Raw genomic sequence first — 23,799 nt, 5'->3', positions numbered from 1 at the left:
CGATACTACTTATGGAGCTGTAATTTAGCAGTGCTTCATGTAAGGTCTATATGTACATCCTGTAAAAATTTCCTCAACACTGGAGACGGTCGAGTGGGGAGCTTGTCTAAATTTAGGCCATTTGGTATGGAATGACCCACATGTATTTTCCTGTTTTAAACAATAAGTTTCCATGTGCTATACAATTCCCTGTCGGTAGTAAGGTACTTATATTTCCTTGGTGAACTTGAACTGTAATACATATCAAGGCATCCAAGCTTCTAGTTTCTGAAAATTATATCCAACATTTATGTAGAAGGAGAAAATATCTCTCTACAATTGGCCAATTGCAAAGTTTAATGTACGATATGTAGCCTATGTAGTAGAAGAGTTTTCAATGCTATAATACACACTCTCAGTAAAGAAACTTCTAGAGAAATGCCTACTACTGCACAATATATGTAAATAGTGCACAGGGCTATAGGTAGAGAAATTGTAAATTAACACATTTGGCTCTAAAAAGGGCGATGCATGAAGCTTCGAGGGATTACTGTACTAGATTTACATCGAAAGACCTGTCACAAAACTCAAATAAATTCAGGACTTATGGAAAAGTTGTCAGTGGCACCAAAGTTAATGTCCGCGCATTTATGGATGACACAGGAGCATTCTGAAATTGAGAGTAGCAGAGTAAAATCAGAAATTCTGAACTCCATATTTAAATGTTCCTTTAACACAGGGAAATTTAGGAGTATTGTGATAATTTAGTTCTCACTTCACCTCAGTGTGAGTGTCATTGATAAACAGCTGAAGTTCCTAAAACTGAGCAAAGCTCTAGGTTAGATGGAATCCCTGCCAGATTCTGCATGGAATTTGAGTAATCCCCTCTTTTAATCATAATGTCCATAGATCCATCAACCAAAAAACTGTGCATAGAATTGCAAGAAAGCACAGGCCACATTCATCTATATCAAGAGTAAAGTACCAGAAATATTGATTCCCAAAAAGCATTTGACACATACTACGCCAACACTTATTAATGAAAGGATAGTCATATTGGATATAAAATGAAATTTGTGACTAGATTGTGGATATGTTTGTAGGGAGGATGCAGCATCTTATCTTGCCCAATCATCAAACTATGTAGAAATAACTTCTGGTGTGCCTCAAGGAAGTATGTTGGGGTTCTAGCTATTCATGTGTGTCATGACCTGGCATAAAATGTTAATGATAACCACCAACTTTTCACAGTCTAGTACTGCCTGATTAAAACTGCAGAAATACTCAGTCAGTTCTTGATAAGATTTCAGAGTAGTATAAAGACTGGCAACTTACTTTTAATGTTCAGATATGTAAAAGCGTGCTCTTCACAAAGTACAAAAAACAGGCTATTATGACACCATACAAATACCTGGTTGTAACCATTTGTGAGGATATGAACTGGAACGATCATATACGTTAAGTTGTAGGTAAGGCAAGTGGCAAACTTCTGTTCATTCATAGGCTACTGGGGAAATTCAGTGGGTCTACAAAGGAGACTGCTTACAAAATACTCATTTGACTTTTCCTGGAATGTTGCTCGTGTGTGTGTGTGTGTGTGTGTGTGTGTGTGTGTGTGTGTACTTGCAGGACAGCACAAATGGTCACAGGCTTGTTTGGCCCATAGAGATGCTGAAAAACCTGAACTGGCAGACTCTTAACGATTAATACAAACTTTCCATGAAAGCCTAATAGCAAAGTTTCAAGAACCGTAATTAATCAAGAAATTTAGGAATGTGTTGAACTCCCTACATACCACTGCCATAGAGATTGTGAAGAGAATATTAGCCTAATTACAGTGCCCACAGAGGAGAGAGGAGTCCAAGTAGTCATTCTTCCTGCACTCCATACGTGAATGCCAGAAGGAATCCTAACAAGTTGGTAAATCGGAATTACCTCCTGCTGTGCACTTCACGGATCAACGGAGGTGTCCAGTCCCAACCGTAAGCTTTGACCCGTGACGTAAGGGTGTTGTGGTGTGTGACGACAAGACGGCGCGGAGTTTAGTTTATGAGTGTGTTGTGTTTGTAGATGTCGTTTTGTTGTGGTCAGTGGCGTCCTCTGGTGGTGTGTATATGGTTCGCGTGTTGTGTGGTTTATTGGGTTCATTTTTGTATCGCTGCTTGAACTGTTCAGTTGTCTTACAATTTAAAACCTGGTTCCTAAATCTCTGTCTTACCATTATATAATCTATCTTATACCTTTTAGTATCTCCAGGATTCTTCCAGGTATACATCCTTCTTTTATGATTCTTGAACCAAGTGTTAGCTATGATTAAGTTATGCTCTGTGCAAAATATTACAAGGCGGCTTCCTCTTTCATTTCTTCCCCCCAATCGATATTCACCTACTATGTTTCCTTCTCTCCCTTTTCCTACTGACGAATTCCAGTCACCCATGACTATTAAATTTTTGTCTCCCTTCACTACCTGAATAATTTCTTTTATCTCATCATACATTTCATCAATTTCTTCATCATCTGCAGAGCTAGTTGGCATATAAACTTGTACTACTGTAGTAGGCATGGACTTTGTGTCTATCTTGGCCACAATAATGTGTTCACTATGCTGTTTGTAGTAGCTAACCCGCACTCCTGTTTTTTTATTCATTATTAAACCTACTCCTGCATTACCCCTATTTGATTTTGTATTTATAACCCTGTAATCACCCGACCAAAAGACTTGTTCCTCCTGCCACCGAACTTCACTAATTCCCACTATATCTAACTTTAACCTATCCATTTCCCTTTTTAAATTTTCTAACCTATCTGCCCGATTAAGGGATCTGACATTCCACGCTCCGATCTGTAGAACGCCAGTTTTCTTTCTCCTGATAACGACGTCCTCTTGAGTAGTCCCCGCCCGGAGATCCGAATCGGGGACTATTTTACCTCCGGAATATTTTACCCAAGAGGACGCCATCATCATTTAACCATACAGTAAAGCTGCATGCCCTCGGGAAGAATTACGGCTGTAGTTTCCCCTTGCTTTCCGCCGTTCGCAGTACCAGAACAGCAAGGCCATTTTGGTTATTGTTACAAGGCCAGATCAGTCAATCATCCAGACTGTTGCCCCTGCAACTACTGAAAAGGCTGCTGCCCCTCTTCAGGAACCACATGTTTGTCTGGCCTCTCAACAGATACCCCTCCGTTGTGGTTGCACCTACGGTACGGCCATCTGTATCGCTGAGGCACGCAAGCCTCCCCACCAACGCAAGGTCCATGGTTCATGGGGGGAGACACTGCCTACAGGAAAATTAAAGTGACCTTTGGAGAAAAGAGAACCACTTGTATGAATATCAAGAGCTCAGATGGAAATATAGTTCTAAGCAAAGAAGGGAAAGCAGAAAGGTGGGAGTAGTATACAGAGGGTCTATACAAGGGCGATGTACTTGAGGACAATATTATAGAAATGGAAGAGGATGTAGATGAAGATGAAATGGGAGATATGATACTGCGAGAAGAGTTTGACAGAGCACTGAAAGACCTAAGTCAAAACAAGGCCCCGGGAGTAGACAACATTTCATTAGAACTACTGACGGCCATGGGAGAGCCAGTCCTGACAAAACTCTACCATCTGTTGAGCAAGATGTATGAGACAGGCAAAATACCCTCAGACTTCAAGAAGAATATAATAATTCCAATCCGAAAGATAGCAGGTGTTGACAGATGTGAAAATTGACGAACTATCAGTTTAATAAGCCGCAGCTGCAAAATACTAACACGAATTCTTTACAGACGAATGGAAAAACTGGTAGAAGCCAACCTCGGGGAAGATCAGTTTGGATTCCGTAGAAATGTTGGAACACGTGAGGCAATACTAACCTTACGACTTTTCTTAGAAGAAAGATTAAGGAAAGGGAAACCTACGTTTCTAGCATTTGTAGACTTAGAGAAAGCTTTTGACAATGTTGACTGGAATACTCTCTTTCAAATTCTAAAGGTGGCAAGGGTAAAATACAGGGAGCGAAAGGCTATTTACAATTTGTACAGAAAGCAGATGGCAGTTATAAGAGTCGAAGGACATGAAAGGGAAGCAGTGGTTGGGAAGGGAGTAAGACAGGGTTGTAGCCTCTCCCCAATGTTATTCAATCTGTATATTGAGCAAGCAGTAAAAGAATTAAAAGAAAAATTCGGAGTAGGTATTAAAATCCATGGAGAAGAAATAAAAACTTTGAGGTTCGCCGATGACATTGTAATTCTGCCAGAGACAGCAAAGGACTTGGTAGAGCAGTTGAATGGAATGGACAGTGTCTTGAAAGGAATGTATAAGATGAACATCAACAAAAGCAAAACGAGGATAATGGAATGTAGTTGAATTAAGTCGGGCGATGCTGAGGGAATTAGATTAGGAATGGTTGAAGTAGAGAGGATATAAAATTTAGACTGACAATGGCAAGAAAAGTGTTTCTGAAGAAGAGAAATTTGTTAACATCGAGTATAGATTTAAGTGTCAGGAAGTCGTTTCTGAAAGTATTTGTATGGAGTGTAGCCATGTATGGAAGTGAAACATGGACGATAAATAGTTTGGACAGGAAGAGAATAGAAGCTTTCGAACTGTGGTGCTACATAAGAATGCTGAAGATTAGATGGGTAGATCACATGACTAATGAGGAGGTATTGAATAGAATTGGGGAGAAGAGGAGATTGTGGCACAACTTGACGAGAAGAAGGGACCGGTTGGTAGGACATGTTCTGAGGCATCAAGGGATCACAAATTTAGCATTGGAGGGCAGCGTGGAGGGTAAAAATCATAGAGGGAGACCAAGAGATGAATACACTAAGCAGATTCAGAAGCATGTAGGTTGCAGTAGGTACTGGCAGATGAAGAAACTTGCACAGGATACAGTAGCATGGAGAGCTGCATCAAACCAGTCTCAGGACTGAAGACCACAACAACAACATGGCAGGGGTAAGTCTTCGATTGGTTTATGGGTGGGTGGTGGTTATTCAAAGTGTGTTTTTAAGGGTTTTGGAGGGATGTACAAAGAGGGAATTGGTGGGATTAATTGAGGAGTATATAGAGGAGGGTAGTACAATAGTTCCTGATGCTTTTTCATCTTATAGGGGGTTGGGCCAGAGGTGGTATGATCATTTAGTTGCTAATCATACTTTAGAATTCATGCACAAATACGATAGAGTGGGTTTGGGGGACAGTTGAGTCAGTTATTGGGAGGGGAAGAAGCGCTCTTCTAACCCTCAGTGTCATTTGTATAAGTATTGTTGGTGGAAGAGCGTCCCTGGGGCCTATTGCATTGTTCGCATTATTTTAAGGGCTATTAGTAAAATGTGTAGGCAAAAGGTGGTTGGTTAAGGATGTGTTGAGGGTAGGGGGACTGCGGCTCGGGCTGGTGCGGGTGGGGGGTATGGGGGGGGGGGAGTTGTTGATTATGTTCGTGGATGTAGATGGGTGGGGGGTGGTGGTTGTTTTATGATTATGTCGTGGAGGATCTGTTTTGTTGCAGTTGTTTTTGAGTTGTAGTGTATGATTGAGATTTGTCTATTTTTTTTTTTTTTTGTATTTATTTGTTGATGGATCTTTGATTTTTGGGGAGGGTGAAGGTTTGATTCCAAGTTTTTTTGTTTAGGTGTTCGTTTTGTGGTATTGATAGTTGTGATGGTGGTGTTATTTTTGGAGTTTCTGGGGTTTTATATTGCGGTATCGACAATTGCGGTTGAGCTATGTAGGTGAAGGGAAGTGACTGATTCCGGAGGATATTGTGAGTGTAGTGGAATTTGGAAATTTTGTTTTGTCGAGTCGTGTTGTCATTTTGTGTGATGTGGGATGGTGGAGTGTGTTTATATTTGGTTTGCCCCCACCCAAAAATTCCGTTTCCCACACTGCTCTTGTTAGTTTGATTATATTTTTGGAGGAAGATGTGTGTGTTGGTTTTTAAATTTATTTTCGTTGTTGTCATGTTTTCGTAATGATATCGTAGGCGCCATATTGGAGTTGTTGTGAATGGTGGTTTCCGTCATATTGGTGACGTCATTGGTCAAAGCAGGCGGGTGGAATCGGACACTTATGCAATTCCCACTTCACAGTGGTTTGCTGCAGAGTAGAGATGTAAATTATAGATGAAGCTATATTGTAGTTAAAGTTTGACGGTGATAATGATAAACTGTAAATGTTAAAAATGTAAGTGTTGTGTGACTAGGGCCTCCCGTCGGGTAGACCGTTCGTTGGATGTAAGGCTTTTGATTTGATGCCACTTCGGCAACTTACGTGTCAATGGGAATGAAATGATGATGATTAGGACAACACAGCACCCGGTCCCTGAGTGGAGAAAATCTCCGACCCAGCCGGGAATCGAACCCGAGCCCTTAGGATTGACATTCTGTCGCGCTGACCACTCAGTTACTGGGGCCAGACAACTGTAAATGCTTAGTTTCTTTAAAGTTCAGAGTTTACAGTACCCATCCACTTTTGGTCTTGTCAGTCACTAAATAAAGTGTTAACTACACTGTTGAATCCCAAGTTTGATTTCAATGAACATTCTTATTTTATCATCCACTGGCACTACTATTTCTTTTAAAAGAAAGCTGACTACCCTCAGTGATGGTAGGTGGAGAATATGAATTATATTGCATAGATATATTGGTGGCACTGGTTGAGAGAGTTGGGCCTCGTTCTTCCCACACTACCTTTTTCCTTCTGAGTGAGGTTAGATTTCTCCTCTCTCTCTCTCTATCCCCACTGTTAGAACTCGGTTTTAACACTGCAGTCGAAACTTTGTCTTTAGCTATGTCATCAGTTTTTGGTTTTCTTTTATCCTCCAAAAAAGTCATGACGCAGGTTTGGAATGGATGACATTATCCAGTTCTTGGCAAAGTCCAGAGAATCTAGAATTACAAGATAATGAATGCAAGGCATGCAATAGAGGGAATAAACCCATGAGGTGTAGGCTTGAAGTATTTATTTAAAAATGTCACAATACACCCTTTTAATATTGATGACCTGCAGTGAGCTCAGTGCAGTTAGAAATCAAAATGGTTGTATGTGAAGACCTGCAATTAACTCAGTGGATGTTAGTAAAACTAAATCTGCATAGGTTCAAGTGCTGGCCAACTGGAGAGACCCTCACAGCTTTTGGATAGTGGCAGCAAAATGTCACCAATTTATTAGGGAGAGCAGGAAGAGATTGTGGAAACAGTTCCTAGCTGCAGTTAGCCATTCCACCAAAAGCACAGTTGTATGGGAGGCCATCAGGATGATTTCTGGGAGATGTCCAGTACTGTAAAGGAGAATGGTAGTCTCTAGACCACTCCGCAAAACATTGTTCAGATTATGGTGGCGTATTTTGCCACAGTTACCATGACTGCCATTCATAGGCCAGCTTCCTGACACTACAGATGGGCCGCTGAGGGGGGCAGTTGGTGCTTTAGTTCCACCAGTGATGAAGAATACATCTTCTCCATATGGGAGTTGGATTCTGCATTTGCTGCCACTCATGACACATCACCTGGCTTCAATAGCGTGTATTATAGTATGCTACAGCACCTCACAGGATGTAGCGAAGAAATCCTCCTTGCCCTTTTTTACCTCATTTAGGTGTCAGGTCACTTTCCCGACTCATGGCGAGAGGCCATTTTAATTACACTTTTAAAACCTCGAAAGGACCAAACATATCTGGGCAGTTATCATAGTGTTGCTCGTACTAATTGTGTGGGAAAGACCTTGGAGCTGATGGTCAACCACTGCCTTGTCTAGATCTTTGAATCCTGACTGCTCCACCTTTGATAACCTGGCCCTCCTTGAAGCAGCTATACAACAGGTTTCCTGTGCTAGCATCACTTCCTGGGTATGTTTTTTTAACATCAAGAAGGCCTACTGTATTAGTCAGCAGCATATTATCCTCAGGCAGCTCCTTGAATGGGGTTGTCAAAGAAATCTTCCCATCTATATATGGTCCTTCCTCTCACATTGCTATTTTAGGTATTGAATTGGTGACTTCCTCTGTGACCACTGTGAGCAGGAGAATGGTGTCCTCAAGGTAGTGTTTTAAGTGTGAGTGTCTTTGCCATAGCTATTAGTAGTATCACATCCATTGTTACATGTCCCTTTGACTGTTATTTGTTTGTTGACATTTCTCTGTGTTTTGCTCCTCTTGGGGCCTTGCAACCACAACTCATCAGATACTACTGATTCTTCGTTGGTTGGATGAATGGACGGAGAAGAGGTTTTTAAATTCTCAAATAAGAAGTCTGTGTGCATTCTTGTTTAATCATTCCTGTTCAGTTTTAAGCATTCCTGAGTTGCGGATGGTGGACTCTGTTCTTAATTTTAAAGACTCAGTGAGGTTTCTGGGCCTTGCACTTTGCTGGAAACTTATATGTTTGCCACACCTCAGGGATCTGGAAAGATGCTCCCTGAAAGCCACAATTCAAGGGAAGCAGATCGGACATGTCTGCTCTGGTTTTATGGTGCCTTTGAGCTGTCTGAGCTTGATTATGCGTGCATGGTGTACAGATCTGCAAGACTGTCTTATTTAAATATGTTGGATGTGGTGGACCATGAAGGACTTAGGGTGGTCACCAGGGCCTTTTGAACCAGCACCATACTGAGCCTTTATGTTGAGGCTGGTGAGCCACCATTTCACGTCAGGGGACATCTCCTCATGATGTGACAGGGCTACAAAACACCATCCGTGCTATACACTCTGCATACCATATCGTTGCTTGGCCACCAATGGGAAGGCATTGCGAAACTTGGATTTGTGGAATTCGTATCAAGGATTGCCTTTTAGAGATGAGTGGGGTTGGTTTTAACATTTTGCACCAAGTTTGGAGCAGATCTCCAACTTCGCTCCGACAGAAGCCCAGATTTAGTGTAGATATGACAAATTTTAAGAAAGACTGCACTCTCAGTTCTACATTCCAATCTTTTCTTTTTTCCCTTGAACACTTTCTCATCTGCTCTGATAGCCTTAATACCCCGCAATTGTTGCAGCACATGTACCCAGCATGCAAATTGGCCCAAATTGTACACAACTAACTGTACTTCCCACAGTGGCAGGGGAAGAAGGTGTCATTCTGTCGGATACCAGGGCATGTGGGGATTTCAAAGAGGCCCACACGGATCATAATGTTACAGGAGTGCAATTCCCCTGCAGGCTCTCATTTCACTGATGCATCACAGATCCATATAGTTGTGGGAGGAGGAGTGGCTGGCAGTGATTGGCAATAAGCTGCAGTTAGTGAAGCCAGCTGTCCAGCCATGGGTATCCTCATGCCGTTTGCTCCCGTGAAATGAGGTGGCCCTGACCAGCCTCTGAATTGGGCACTTCCCCCTAACACATTGGCTTTTTATTTCAGTTATGAAGACCCCCCCCCCCCCCCCCAACTGTCTGTAATGCCTGTTATGTGCTTGTCAGTGTACTCCACATTCTAACCGAGTGCATTTTGTTTTGTGACAAGTGAATAGAAGCAGATTTAGATGGAGATGTGTCCTCTATTTTATCTGATGACAAGATTAGCGTGGTCAAGCATTTAAGTTTTTTTTTTATGTATGTGGACTCTGGTCTAAGGTTTTAGTGTGTTGCAGAGTGGCTGGCTCTTCCACTTTTATTCCAATGATCAGCCAACTGCATGTATATCCTGTATTCTTATAATGCTTTCCACAGCTTTTCTACTTGTTATTGTGTATTAGATCAGCCAACACGATTTTCATTGTTTTGTATGTGACCAAGTTTTGAGGCGTTCTTTTACGTTTTTATTCGCAGTTCTGATTTAAGTACTTTTATGATCTTCCTCTCCACCATCTCATTACATTTTCGAATCAGCGCTAAAGACCTTGCTGTCTTGCACCCACAAAATATTTTCATCATCATCCTGTGAAATGGCATGGCCGATTTACTTCCTCTTCAATGAAACTATCTGAGCTTTTACTCTGTCTCTAATGACCTCGATGTTGATGGGGCAGTAAACCCTAATCTTCCTTCCACTTTTTCACAGTTATTATGCTCTGGGGCTTGCGGACACTTTTGGGTGTGCACATGGTCTGGTGCTTGTACTGCAGATATGTATTGCGTCATGCCGTTGCAAAAGATGTCACAGTAGTGAAGTAGCTGTTGCTTATTTGTGCAGAGGAGATGATGTACTGTTCTTGGTTTGTCCAGTTTAGTATCTCAGCTGGGAGTATCTTAATGATGGGTGTCATGCAGAAAATACTTAGGGAGAAACATGGTAGAACATCTACAACAGTGAGACTATTGTGATGTGGAAAATGACTGGAAAAATTTGTGGGGACATAGTCCCAAAAGTTCTGCAGAGGTAGCTATGATATGAACTGCTGACTTAGTTCTGGCTTAAATTGGATGTTGATGTGGCAATTGGTCTTCATTATGCTGATACCTTGTTCATTACTGGCTATTGAATGTATCTCCTTGAAAGTTCTTTGACCCAAGATGGGCACCAGTTCTTCCTATGGATGGATGGTAAACCCTTGGATGAGAGTCTTACGGGGGTGATTGTTGGGAATGCAGGAGGATGGCATAGGATATCTTCAATCGGAAAGATTCCCAGTAATTAGTAATAAAATGATATTTATTAAATGTGAATAAATACTCAACTTAAATGACGCATCTTCAAGTGAAATGTCCAGCGCAATTAGATATTTGAAATTATTACAAGTCCTGTAAAATATTAAAGTCTTATCACTGGGCCTGTGAGTGATGCCTATGAAGAGTTCAGAGCTGGCCTACAGTGCCCTAAATCTTGGAGATGGTCAATTAACACTGCATCTTGTAGGCTCAGCGGTACCTGGAGACTGTACATGATTTGTCACACTGAAGAGAACGATCCTCTGCAACTCAGTGCTGTGGTATTTAATGGGGTATCAACTAATCACCGTCCACACCTGCGATGCCCACGGATTGGTAGCTGCAGCCCCTGGCAGACTTTGCCATAGTTTGTGCTATCAACCCGTACTGCTGCTGTGCTATGAATGTTTCGAGCATGGCTTATCAATTGTGGTGTGTGTGAGCACCGTCACCACAGTAATGACCTGGACTGTGTTGCTAAAGGAGATGAGGAGAACAACTGAATGGATTTTTTGTTACAAGATGCTGAAGGAAATAAGAATTTTTGAGTGTAGTGCCTTTGGTAGAAGCTGTGAGACTAACCATGATTTTCATTCTTTTAAATTCAATGTATGGTGGAACTTTTTGCTTTTGTGGCTGTGAATCCGTGTAAATTGAATGTCTGTCAGATTCATTTTTTTATCCATGTCAGCAACTCACATTAGTTGAATTTGTAATAAGAACAGAGTTATGAACATTTTACATGCACATCTGTACTTTGCAAGACAATGTACACTCTGAGATGCAAACTACATAATGTAACAGTATCATTTTCTTCCATTGCAATTCAATTCACCGATTGTCTCTGGGAAGAAAGCATCAATATCTATCAGTTTTTGCCCAAAGTGCTCTACTTTTAATGTCATGATCATTACAGGAGATGTATGTAAGAGAAAACAGCTTGTTTCTTGATTTGGTTTTAATGTGGGCTCTTGAAATTTTTGACTAAGGTTGTCTGTGACACACAACATCTTTCTAATCTTGCAGTGTTTTATGCTGCAGTTTGTTGGGCGTTTCAGTAACACACTCACACAGACTACACTAACCTGTGTCTAATCTTGCAACTTTTCTCTGCATCTTTTCTGTCTCCTTGTTTAATCCAACTTGATGATGATCCCAAATCTACAAACAATACAGTAACTAATGACATAACATTAAGAATGTCCTTCTGAAATGATATACCCATAAATTAAATAATGCAGGCAATCATAGAGAGCTGCGAATAGTGTTAAAATTATGATGACATTTATTATTTACTTACTTATGATGTATCTATATTGTATCAATCCAAAATTTGGCCTTTACTGAGCCAAACTGTGAACAACTATCTGACATAGAGGGTAATCTATCATGTCAACTATTGTCTGGGTCTCATCCTGTCCATGTCAGATTTTTTCCTTCTTCTTCAAATTTACTTGCTTTTCGTGGCCTCTGTTTGCAGTCTGTTGAATTAGTCTAATAGAGTATGGGTTTTTTGAAAGTATGGTTGTAATGGGTGGTTCAGATTTTTATATCATTATGAAGGCCAAAAAAGAATGTGGGCTTCCATTTGATATCTGGAAGTAAATTAGTTTGCACTAAATTGCTTTGCTCAGTATATTACAATTCAAAATAAAAATATTTCATTTTTCTTTCAGATTCTCCCTCGTGGTGTAAGTGGTGATGTTTATAACCTTGCAGACTGTATTCTACAGCAGGCTCTTGTGGGGCCAGGACCAAACCAGCTGGTGCTTTCATACCTTAAACACTCCCTAAGCTCTCAGGTAACACAGACTATATGTATGTGCATAATCTGCACAACAAATTAATACAATTACCTAATATTCTTAGCTGAATAGGATTTGTAGAAATCTTAATGCATTGTGTCTAAAACAATGCTAGTGAACATTCATGAAAGGAGACTGCTCCAGTTGCTATATGTACATTATTTGTGTATTAATCATGGTCAACAAATTGAATAGTAAGATGTGTGGGATAAAATGAATGATATTAGTAGAATATAAGTTTCAGAAATTAATTCTATTGTTTTATTAACAGTTAACTATCATGGAACTCCTGTATCCTGTTTTTGCTTTACATAGATTAGAAATAAACATGTTCTCTCTGTGTACCAGCTGCAAGGAACCTTTAACCTAGAGGCTCAATCTAATCCCATTTCACATACATTATCATTTCTGTGGTGAACAGTATACATGTACTTTGCATTGTAGAATGCTATATGCAGCTGCCCAGGCATTCAGTTGTTGAAAGCCTAATTTTGTGACATGGCCGAAGTCTCATAACATGGGTAGTTCAAGAGCCAGTCAGAAAGTAATGCCTTTTATTTTTCTCCCTCTTTCATTAAGTTGGGAAGGTAGTAATCATGAATTTGGTGCACTTCTGCTAACTTTGTGCATCCCACTCCAAGTTTTACATCAACAGATTGCAATACTGTACCAATTTAGAAACTGATCACTTTGGTTTATGTATAAAATGATGATCTGTGATCGAATTCCTTTCTGCAGAAGGTGAAACATCCAAACACAAGCTTGGAAGGTCGAACCCGGAATAGCGGCATCATTTGTTGTTTGAATGGTTTTATTTATCCACCACTTAATAGCATAAATAAATAAACACGGTAATCACAAATAATTGTGAGCAACAGGGTAAGAATAACTAGTTGCTTACAGCAATAATTGGCTTTAACAGATGATTTTACCAACCTTCCTTCCTTTTAAAACAAAAGCTGCTCAAAAGGCAGCAGCATAGATGTCTTTAAGACAGTTTAAAAAATGGTCACTTAAGGCCTTCCAAGGATTTTTGGAAAACTAATTTTTGAAATCAAACAGGCCATTAACACACAAGAGGGCAAACAAACTGCTAAAATCAGCAAAAAAATGTACTGAAAATTTTGTCAAGTAACAAAACAACAGATTAGACTGAGGTTGTCCACATGTGAGTCAAGTGCAGTCCCAATTCTCACTCAAACCAGTAATTGTGGTTAAATGATTTGCAAGTATTCGTGCAATGTAATGATCAAGACAGTACCATGTGCTTAAGCAAGTATAGGAAAAACCATGGACCTTGCCGTTGGTGGGGAGGCTTGCGTGCCTCAGCGATACAGATGGCCGTACCGTAGGTGCAACCACAACGGAGGGGTATCTGTTGAGAGGCCAGACAAACATGTGGTTCCTGAAGAGGGGCAGCAGCCTTTTCAGTAGTTGCAGGGGCAACAGTCTGGATGATTGACTGATCTGGCCTTGTAACATTAACCAAAACGGCCTTGCTGTGCTGGTACTTTGAACGGCTGAAAGCAAGGGGAAACTACAGCCGTAATTTTTCCCGAGGACATGCAGCTTTACTGTATGATTAAATGATGATGGCGTCCTCTTGGGTAAAATATTCCGGAGGAAAAATAGTCCCCCATTCAGATCTCCGGGCGGGGACTACTCAAGAGGATGTCGTTATCAGGAGAAAGAAAACTGGCGTTCTACGGATCGGAGCGTGGAATGTCAGATCCCTTAATCGGGCAGGTAGGTTAGAAAATTTAAAAAGGGAAATGGATAGGTTAAAGTTAGATATAGTGGGAATTAGTGAAGTTCGGTGGCAGGAGGAACAAGACTTTTGGTCCGGTGAATACAGGGTTATAAATACAAAATCAAATAGGGGTAATGCAGGAGTAGGTTTAATAATGAATAAAAAAACAGGAGTGCGGGTTAGCTACTACAAACAGCATAGTGAACGCATTATTGTGGCCAAGATAGACACAAAGCCCATGCCTACTACAGTAGTACAAGTTTATATGCCAACTAGCTCTGCAGATGATGAAGAAATAGATGAAATGTATGACGAGATAAAAGAAATTATTCAGGTAGTGAAGGGAGACGAAAATTTAATAATCATGGGTGACTGGAATTTGTCAGTAGGAAAAGGGAGAGAAGGAAACATAGCAGGTGAATATGGATTGGGGGGAAGAAATGAAAGAGGAAGCCACCTTGTAGGATTTTGCACAGAGCATGACTTAATCATAGCTAACACTTGGTTCAAGAATCATAAAAGAAGGTTGTATACCTGGAAGAATCCTGGAGATACTAAAAGGATCAGTAGATTATATAATGGTACGACAGAGATTTAGGAACCAGGTTTTAAATTGTAAGACATTTCCAGGGACAGATGTGGACTCTGACCACAATCTATTGGTTATGAACTGCATATTGAAACTGAAGAAACTGCAAAAAGGTGGGAATTTAAGGAGATGGGACCTGGATAAACTGAAGGAACCAGAGGTTGTAGAGAGTTTCAGGGAGAGCATAAGGGAAGAATTGACAGGAATGGGGGAAAGAAATACAGTAGAAGAAGAATGGGTAGCTCTGAGGGATGAAGTAGTGAAGGCAGTAGAGGATCAAGTAGGTAAAAAGACGAGGGCTAATAGAAATCCTTGGGTAACAGAAGAAATATTGAATTTAATTGATGAAAGGAGAAAATATAAAAATGCAGTAACTGAAGCAGGCAAAAAGGAATAGAAACCTCCCCATAATGAGATTGACAGGAAGTGCAAAATGGTTAAGCAGGGATGGCTAGAGGACAAATGTAAGGATGTAGAGGCTTGTCTCACTAGGGGTAAGATAGATACTGCCTACAGGAAAATTAAAGAGACCTTTGGAGAGAAGAGAACCACTTGTACGAATATCAAGAGCTCAGATGGCAACCCAGTTCTAAGCAAAGAAGGGAAGGCAGAAAGGTGGAAGGAGTATATAGAGGGTTTATACAAGGGCGATGTACTTGAGGACAATATTATGGAAATGGAAGAGGATGTAGATGAAGATGAAATGGGAGATAAGATACTGTGTGAAGAGTTTGACAGAGCACTGAAAGACCTGAGTCGAAACAAGGCCCCGGGAGTAGACAACATTCCATTAGAACTACTGATGGCCTTGGGAGAGCCAGTCATGACAAAACTCTACCATCTGTTGAGCAAGATGTATGAGACAGGCGAAATACCCTCAGACTTCAAGAAGAATATAATAATTCCAATCCCAAAGAAAGCAGGTGTTGACAGATGTGAAAATTACCGAACTATCAGTTTAATATGTCATGGCTGCAAAATACTAACACAAATTCTTTACAGACGAATGGAAAAACTGGTAGAAGCGGATCTCGGGGAAGATCAGTTTGGATTCCGTAGAAATGTTGGAACACGTGAGGCAATACTAACCTTACGACTTCAGCAGTTACACCAAGTCTTTACTATAAATATAGCTAACGACCGACTTACCCGCTATGTCTGGGACTCAGCTCGTGATGCCTTCTAGTCCACTGTCACTTGCTACCTGGCTCTTACTGCCCCACTAGTGCTGTGCAAGGGTTAGTTTAGGACTCACTCTGCCAGAGATAATCACAAGAAGCTAGTTGATTTGTGCTGCCAGTAGTAGTGCTAGTGAATAATGCCTGAAATCAAGGCACGCAAAGTCATTGCGAGTCCCCCCGTGCACCAGCCCACAGTATCACTACCATTCATTGTTTGTGGGTGCTTTCACTTTTTTACACTTTTCCTCTAAATGCGTGAGGACTACTCACTGAAGGCTATACAGAATAAAGGCATTTGAGGAAGGAATGGTAGAACTGATTTCCAGTGTTTGTATTGGAATCAGAATTTCCTTATTTCATTACATCTCTTTGAAATTATAAAGGCAGCGTTGGTAAAATACAGGGAGCGAAAAGCTATTTACAACTTGTTTAGAAACCAGATTGCAGTTACAAGAGTTCAGGGGCATGAAAGGGAGACACTGGTTGAGAATGAAGTGAGACAGAGTTATAACCTATCCCCGATGTTATTCAGTATGTACATTGAACAAGCAGTAAAGGAAACCAAAGAAAAAAATTGGAATAGGAATTAAAGTTCAGGGAGTAGAAATAAAAGCTTTGAGTTTTGCCAGTGACATTGTAATTCTGTCAGAGATAGCAAAGGACTCGGAAGAGCAGGTGAATGGAATGGACAGTGCCTTGAAAGGAAGGTACAAGATGAGCATCAACAAAACCAAAGCAAAGATAATGGAATTTGGTCAAATTTGATCAGGCATTGCCGAGGGAATCAGATTAGCAAACAAGACACTTAAACTAGTAGATAAGTTTTGCTTTTTTGGAAACAAAATAACTGAAGATGGCCTAAGTAGGCAGGATATAAAATGCAGTCTGGCAATAGCAAAAAAATCATTTCTGAAGAAGAGAAATTCGTTAATATGAATATTGTAAAGTGTCTTCCTTAGTCATGGATGCTAGGGAACATACAGATCATGAGAAGCTCAAATTTTACTAGCTTTATGACACCCAAGCTTGGTTGTGGATTCATGGTGTATGATTCAATATGCATGTACAGTTCATGATCTTGTATCCGTGTTCCATTAGAACATTTTGTTTCAGAAAGAAAGTTTGCTCAAGAAAATTATAAAATTATGAGACAGACCATGACTTACCTTCAGAAGGAATTTTTTTAGTACTGCTGATAGACATGTATAAAAGATAAAAGTGCTGGAAACTATCATTGCTTTCGGACCTATTAGTTCGCCTCGGGAAGATAATCACTGGCCATAGTCCTGAAGGTGAGAACTGGCTATTAGGCTAATAACCGTTGCTTTAGAAACTGTTCCTGTGTGCAGCCCCCGTGCTGAGGCTTGTGAGCTGCCATTATACACATATTTAGAAATGCTTTCTCTCCTTAAATCAGGAATCCACAGTGTTTGTGGTCTGGGATTGGAGACAGTTTTTGTGAATCGTATTCATAAGTGGTGAATCTGTTAGAGATTCATGCAAACATGGGTCTGGTAGCACTTGCTGTGGGCCTAATTACTGTCCTCAATCAGGAAGGGAATCATTCCTAATCCTGCTAAATGTTGCTGATGAAAGCAAATTAAGTTTTTTGTTGAAGTTTATGTTGGTACTGGAAATGTATTGAGGTACTTCAACATATTTGACACCATGGTAAGCATATTTAGTCATTGGAGGCATGTAAATGTGTACTCTGAAATATTTTTCTAATGTTTTTTTATGTTTCACTTTGCAGCTTGTATCATACGCTGCTGTGCTACAGAGGATCAGTAAATATGACAGCTTCAATAAACCATACTGCACAATTAGTCTACTGGATTTCCTGGACACAATCAAGGTATATAATGCACATGATAATTTCAAGAACATGATTATAGAAACATTTGGTGTAGGATTGTCATTATTCAGAGCCCAGAGCACATTAATCATTCTGCTTCTTCTTCTTCTTCTTCTTGCTCTTACTCTTTCAGCAGCTGGATTGTTGTACCACTGGCATGATAACAGAACACGCTCTCACCCATTGTTAAAATTGTGAGCGTGTTTTTTAATGTAATAGCATGAGTATGACTAAAAATAATAATATGTTAATTAAATGTTAACTAATAATGTATATTTATCCTGTAAACTGACTTGTTACTCATCACCTTGATAGAAGAATTGTTCAAATGATCTATGGAACATAAGTAAATAACAGACAAACATAGTATCATCAGACTTTCAAAATAAATTATTTCAATGAAGAAGAAAGACTACAATTCCAGGTGCAACTAGAAAAAGGAAGTTGTCAATTATAGACCGATCAATAAGAATTTGTTTTAATTATGGAGGGAACAGGGCTAGTAGAAATCCTTGGGTAACAGGAGAAATATTGAATTTAATTGATGAAAGGAGAAAATATAAAAATGCAGTAAATGAAGCAGGCAAAAAGGAATACAAACGTCTCAAAAATGAGATTGACAGGAAGTGCAAAATGGCTAATCAGGGATGGCTAGAGGACAAATGTAAGGAAGTAGAGGCTTATCTCACTAGGGGTAAGATAGATACTGCCTACAGGAAAATTAAAGAGACCTTTGGAGAAAAGAGAACCACTTGAATGAATATCAATAGCTTTGATGGAAACCCAGTTCTAAGCAAAGAAGGGAAAGCAGAAAGGTGGAAGGAGTATATAGAGGGTCTATACAAGGGCGATGTACTTGAGGACAATATTATGGAAGTGGAAGAGGATGTAGATGAAGATGAAATAGGAGATACGATACTCCATGAAGAGTTTGACAGAGCACTGAAAGACCTGAGTCGAAACAAGGCTCCGGGAGTAGACAACATTCAATTAGAACTACTGACGGCCTTGGGAGAGCCAGTCCTGACAAAACTCTACCATCTGGTGAGCAAGATATATGAGACAGGCGAAATACCCTCATACTTCAAGAAGAATATAATAATTCCAATCCCAAAGAAAGCAGGTGTTGACAGATGTGAAAATTACCGAACAATCAGTTTAATAAGCCACAGCTGCAAAATACTAACACGAATTCTTTACAGACGAATGGAAAATCTAGTAGAAGCCAACGTTGGGGAAGATCAGTGTGGATTCCGTAGAAATATTGGATCATGTGAGGCAATACTGACCTTACGACTTATCTTAGAAGAAAGATTAAGGAAAGGCAAACCTACGTTTCTAGCATTTGCAGACTTAGAGAAAGCTTTTGACAATGTTGACTGAAATACTCTCTTTCAAATACTAAAGGTGGCAGGGGTAAAATACAGGGAGTGAAAGGCTATTTACAATTTGTACAGAAAGCAGATGGCAGTTATAAGAGTCGAGGGACATGAAAGGGAAGCAGCGGTTGGGAAGGGAGTGAGACAGGGTTGTAGCCTATCCCCGATGTTATTCAATCTGTATATTGAGCAAGCAGTAAAGGAAACAAAAGAAAAGTTTGGAGTAGGTATTAAAATCCATGGAGAAGAAATAAAAACTTTGAGGTTCGCTGATGACATTGTAATTCTGTCAGAGACAGCAAAGGACTTGGAAGAGCAGTTGAATGGAATGGACAGTGTCTTGAAAGGAGGATGTAAGATGAACATCAACAAAAGCAAGACGAGGATATTGGAATGTAGTCTAATTAAGTCTGTTGATGCTGAGGGAATTAGATTAGGAAATGATACACTTAAAGTAGTAAAGGAGTTTTGCTATTTGGGGAGCAAAATAACTGATGATGGTCGAAGTAGAGAGGATATAAAATGTAGACTGGCAATGGGAAGGAAAGCGTTTCTGAAGAAGAAAAATTTGTTAACATCGAGTATAGATTTAAGTGTCAGGAAGTCGTTTCTGAAAGTATTTGTATGGAGTGTAGCCATGTATGGAAGTGAAACATGGACGATAAATAGTTTAGACAAGAAGAGAATAGAAGCTTTGGAAATGTGGTGCTACAGAAGAATGTTGAAGATTAGATGGGTAGATCACGTAACTAATGAGGAGGTATTGAATAGAATTGGGGAGAAGAGGAGTTTGTGGCACAACTTGACAAGAAGAAGGGACCGGTTGGTAGGACATGTTCTGAGGCATCAAGGGATCACAAATTTAGCATTGGAGGGCAGTGTGGAGGGTAAAAATCATAGAGGGAGACCAAGAGATGAATACACTAAGCAGATTCAGAAGGACATAGGTTGCAGTAGATATTGGGAGATGAAGAAGCTTGCACAGGATAGAGTAGCATGGAGAGCTGCATCAAACCAGTCTCAGGACTGAAGACCACAACAACAACAACAACAATAACTTGGAGGGAACTATTTTATGAACTGTAGGCATCAGTGATTCTTTATTAATGTAAACTCTACATTTCATTTAAGTGAATAGACTTGTTCCCTATTCATTTGTAGTAAAATGTTGATGAGCCAAAACATTATGATTGCTGCCTAATCCCAACACTGAATACCACCTGGTTGCCTAGCGAGCATTTTACATGGTAAACAATGCTTATAAGTGGATGTAGGTGTCTGGGGACTCATTCTAGTGATGATATGAACTGAAAATGAGGAAATCCACTGACAGAAGTGATTTTGACAAAGGGCAGACTGCTATGGTCTGGTACCTGGGAATGAGATCTCAGAAACAGCCAAGCTGGTTCACTGTTTGCATGCTGCTGTCATGAGAGTGTGTTCAAAGTGATTGGAGAATGGTGAAACCACAAATAGGCAACAGGGTATTAGACATTCCTGCTCTATCACAGAATGTGTAGACTGGAAATTTGTTCAATCTGTGAAGCTGGATAGGTGGCAGAGCTGGTGGCAGAGTCTAGTGCTGTCACAGTTGGAAATGTTTCAAAGTGCATCATTCAGTGCACAGTATTGGATGTCAAGCTCTGCATCAGATGTGTGTTCTCTTGTCAAGGCATGGGAATCGGTAAGATTGGATGAATCACATTTCTTGTTACACCAAGTTGGTCTTCTCCAGATATGCCATTATCCAGGAGAATGGCTGCTCAAAATTTGCACCACACCACAGATGCAGGCCAATGGGTATAGTATTATTCCATCATCCTGGACTATCATGGGACCTACGTTAATAAGTGAAGACACTTTGACAGCTGTGGACTAAGTATGTATTACTGCCGACCGCCTGCATCACTTCATACTTGACGTCTTCCCTGACGGCAATGGCATCTTCCAGCTAGGTAACTGTTTGTGTTCACAAGGTCATAATCATGCTACATTGATATCAGGAACATTATAGTGAACTCATACTGTGGTCTTGGTCACCAAATTAACCTGATCTGAACTCTATGTATGATATCTGGAATGTTATCAGGCTCCATCTGTGTGCCGACGAACTATCAGTTGTGATTTATGGGAATTGCATAGCCTATGCATAGAAATCTGATGGTACATATCTCCAGAAACTTATTGATGATTGCTGTACCGCATTCCAAAGGTTAAGCATGATTAAGCTGGTAGTCCTAATGTTTTGGATCATCTGTGTATCTTTCATATATGTCTTTTGGCAGACCTGATATAACTATGAATAGCAAATTCTTTAGGGAAGAAATCTCCTGTAAACCACTTATTATAGTAACAACTAGAAGTCATACTGTTTTATAGAATATATCAATTATTTATGCTCTTCAGGGAGGTATTACTTGCCGAGGCAAGCCTGAAGAAGGGCTCTTAGCTGGTGCTGCAGTTTCATTAGTGGGATGGTTGCTGACATGTATACAGTATGCCTTGGAGAAACAACAGTCGGAAGTTGGTACAAACACAGAATTGTTGCAGGCCTTATTGGAGCGTCCATCAGCTTTGATTAATGATATCCTTCATTGTCGATTCATGAGGGCTATTCTTTTCCTTGGTAAACATGAGTGTCCTGGTAAGTGAAGACTACATAAATGAATATACTTGATTTTGTGGAATTATTTTTCATTGGTGAATTGCAGTGCTCACAAATATTTACTAATAATTACAATCTTTGCTGTCTTAAACATGATTAATGTGTATAATGATGAAGAATGCTGATATTTTTGTTATTTACCAGCTTAAATTAAACTGCTGACAAATTTATCTTTCTGATGTCCAGTCTAATGAAAAATCTACTTTCAAAAAGTTTTCCAGCATTAATTCTATCTTTAATGCTCTCATAGAGTATGTGGTTGTTATTTTTGGTATATCAAGTAAAATCATGTTTTCCTGTAGGTCACATTGTCCATACTGCTTTGCGTGGTCCATGCAAGCTAATATCGCATTTTTACCATTCCATCTTGTATCCTCAGTCTACTATTTACCACATCTACGTTAATTTTTTGAATCTTTGTGTCCTTTACCCAAATGCTTGCATTTCTGCAGTAGCTTTGTTTTCTTCTTCTTCTTCAGCTCTCCCTTCACATCTATTAATTACCAGTCCTTTCTTTATCATGTCTGATCTACGTAAAAGCATGCACAAGCAGACTAGAACAATGAATGTGAAAAAAACCGTATATTCCTTCCATATGACTCATTTACTGAAGATCACGCCTGAGGATAAGGTGTTATCTTCTTCATCTCATTGAATTCTGCAATGCACTTATCTGTTATTTTGTAAACCTACTTCTGCCCTTTATCGACAATCTTTTTCTGAATTTTTGCTGCAGAATAACAGTAATTTCATTTGTGTGCTATATAATTTTTCACCTCATCACATCCTTGCTTCATTATATCAACTATGGGAGTAAATTGCTGAAGATATAACTTCTCTTATTTATGTAATGCTTCCTTAGCAGTGAGAACATTATACAAACTATTTATTTTAAACTGTTAGCAGCTGTAAATATATCCACTAAGTACATGGGGTTGAGTTCATTTGTTTTCTGAGTCATCAGTGCAGGGTCGCACAGTGATAAAACACTGGATTTGTATTAATAAGGATGGCAGCTCATATCCTCATCCAGTCACCCAGATTTAGATTTTCAATGATTTTACTAAACTGCATATTTTGAATGCCAGGATAGTCCCTTTAAAAGGACTTTGCTCAGTTTCCTTCCCCATCCTTCTGCGTTCTGTGCTTGTGCTCTATCTCTAGCGACCTCATTATCAATGGGACATTATAGCTATTTTTTAAATCATATTTGTTTTACCTATGGTTCAGATTAACAGTAAATTGTTTAAGTAATTTATTTATCAACACCACAATAAATGTAATCAAAAAACCATTTTGTTGCAGATACATATAAAGAAATTGTCAAAAAATGTCAAGAGCTTGAAGTTTTACTTTTGCAGAATGCTTCATTTCAGCCATCTGTTCCTTTGACTGAGCCCTTAAGGTAATTCAACCAGGTGTATATTGTTAGTTACTGATTATTGACAATTCTCGAAATAAATATGACTTTCTTATCTTTTTGACAACCATATGTATTGGTACTTTCAGCTTGTTTCTTATATTTGCAATTATGTAAAGGATAGATTGCCACCCACTGCAAAGGTGAGATGTTAAGTTGCAGACAGGCACAATGAAAAGACTATTACACATTGAGCTTTCGACCAGTGCCTTTTTCAGAAAAGAAAACACCACATTCACACAAGCAAGCACACATCAAGCACACATGACTGCTATCTCCTGCTCCTATGGCCAGAATGGCAACCTAGACTTCCCATTGTTTATATTCTAATGTGGACTTTTCATTGTTTGTGCAGAAGATGTCACGGACAATTGGTTTTTTATTTTTTTTTTATTTTTATTTTTATTTTTTTTTTTTTTTTTTTTTCTGGGGATGACATGAGGGTAATGAAGGAGGCATGTCAGTTTGCGGTGGGGCGGGGTCAGTCATCTGCATTCTCTCTCCCACTTATCGAAACTTGATATGCTTCTTTCTGACGTCCCTTCACTCTGTAGCAGCAGATACCTGCTAGGCAGTGTAAAGCAGCTACCTAATACCTA

General features: G+C 39.7%; 1 protein-coding gene across 1 annotated transcript in view; it reads left to right on the top strand.

The window, feature by feature from the left end:
* Positions 1 to 23,799, top strand: part of LOC126259535 (mediator of RNA polymerase II transcription subunit 24) — a 158,052-nt gene that overhangs the window by 9,748 nt on the left and 124,505 nt on the right. The window contains exons 2-5 of the mRNA XM_049956410.1: positions 12,233 to 12,358; positions 17,635 to 17,736; positions 21,522 to 21,759; positions 23,086 to 23,185. Coding sequence (XP_049812367.1) covers positions 12,233 to 12,358; positions 17,635 to 17,736; positions 21,522 to 21,759; positions 23,086 to 23,185 — 566 coding nt within the window. The remainder of the gene's footprint in view (positions 1 to 12,232; positions 12,359 to 17,634; positions 17,737 to 21,521; positions 21,760 to 23,085; positions 23,186 to 23,799) is intronic.

This window comes from Schistocerca nitens, chromosome 5 (genome assembly GCF_023898315.1).
Source record: "Schistocerca nitens isolate TAMUIC-IGC-003100 chromosome 5, iqSchNite1.1, whole genome shotgun sequence".
Classification (NCBI taxonomy): domain Eukaryota; kingdom Metazoa; phylum Arthropoda; class Insecta; order Orthoptera; family Acrididae; genus Schistocerca; species Schistocerca nitens.
This window is presented reverse-complemented; position numbering and strand designations above follow the sequence as displayed.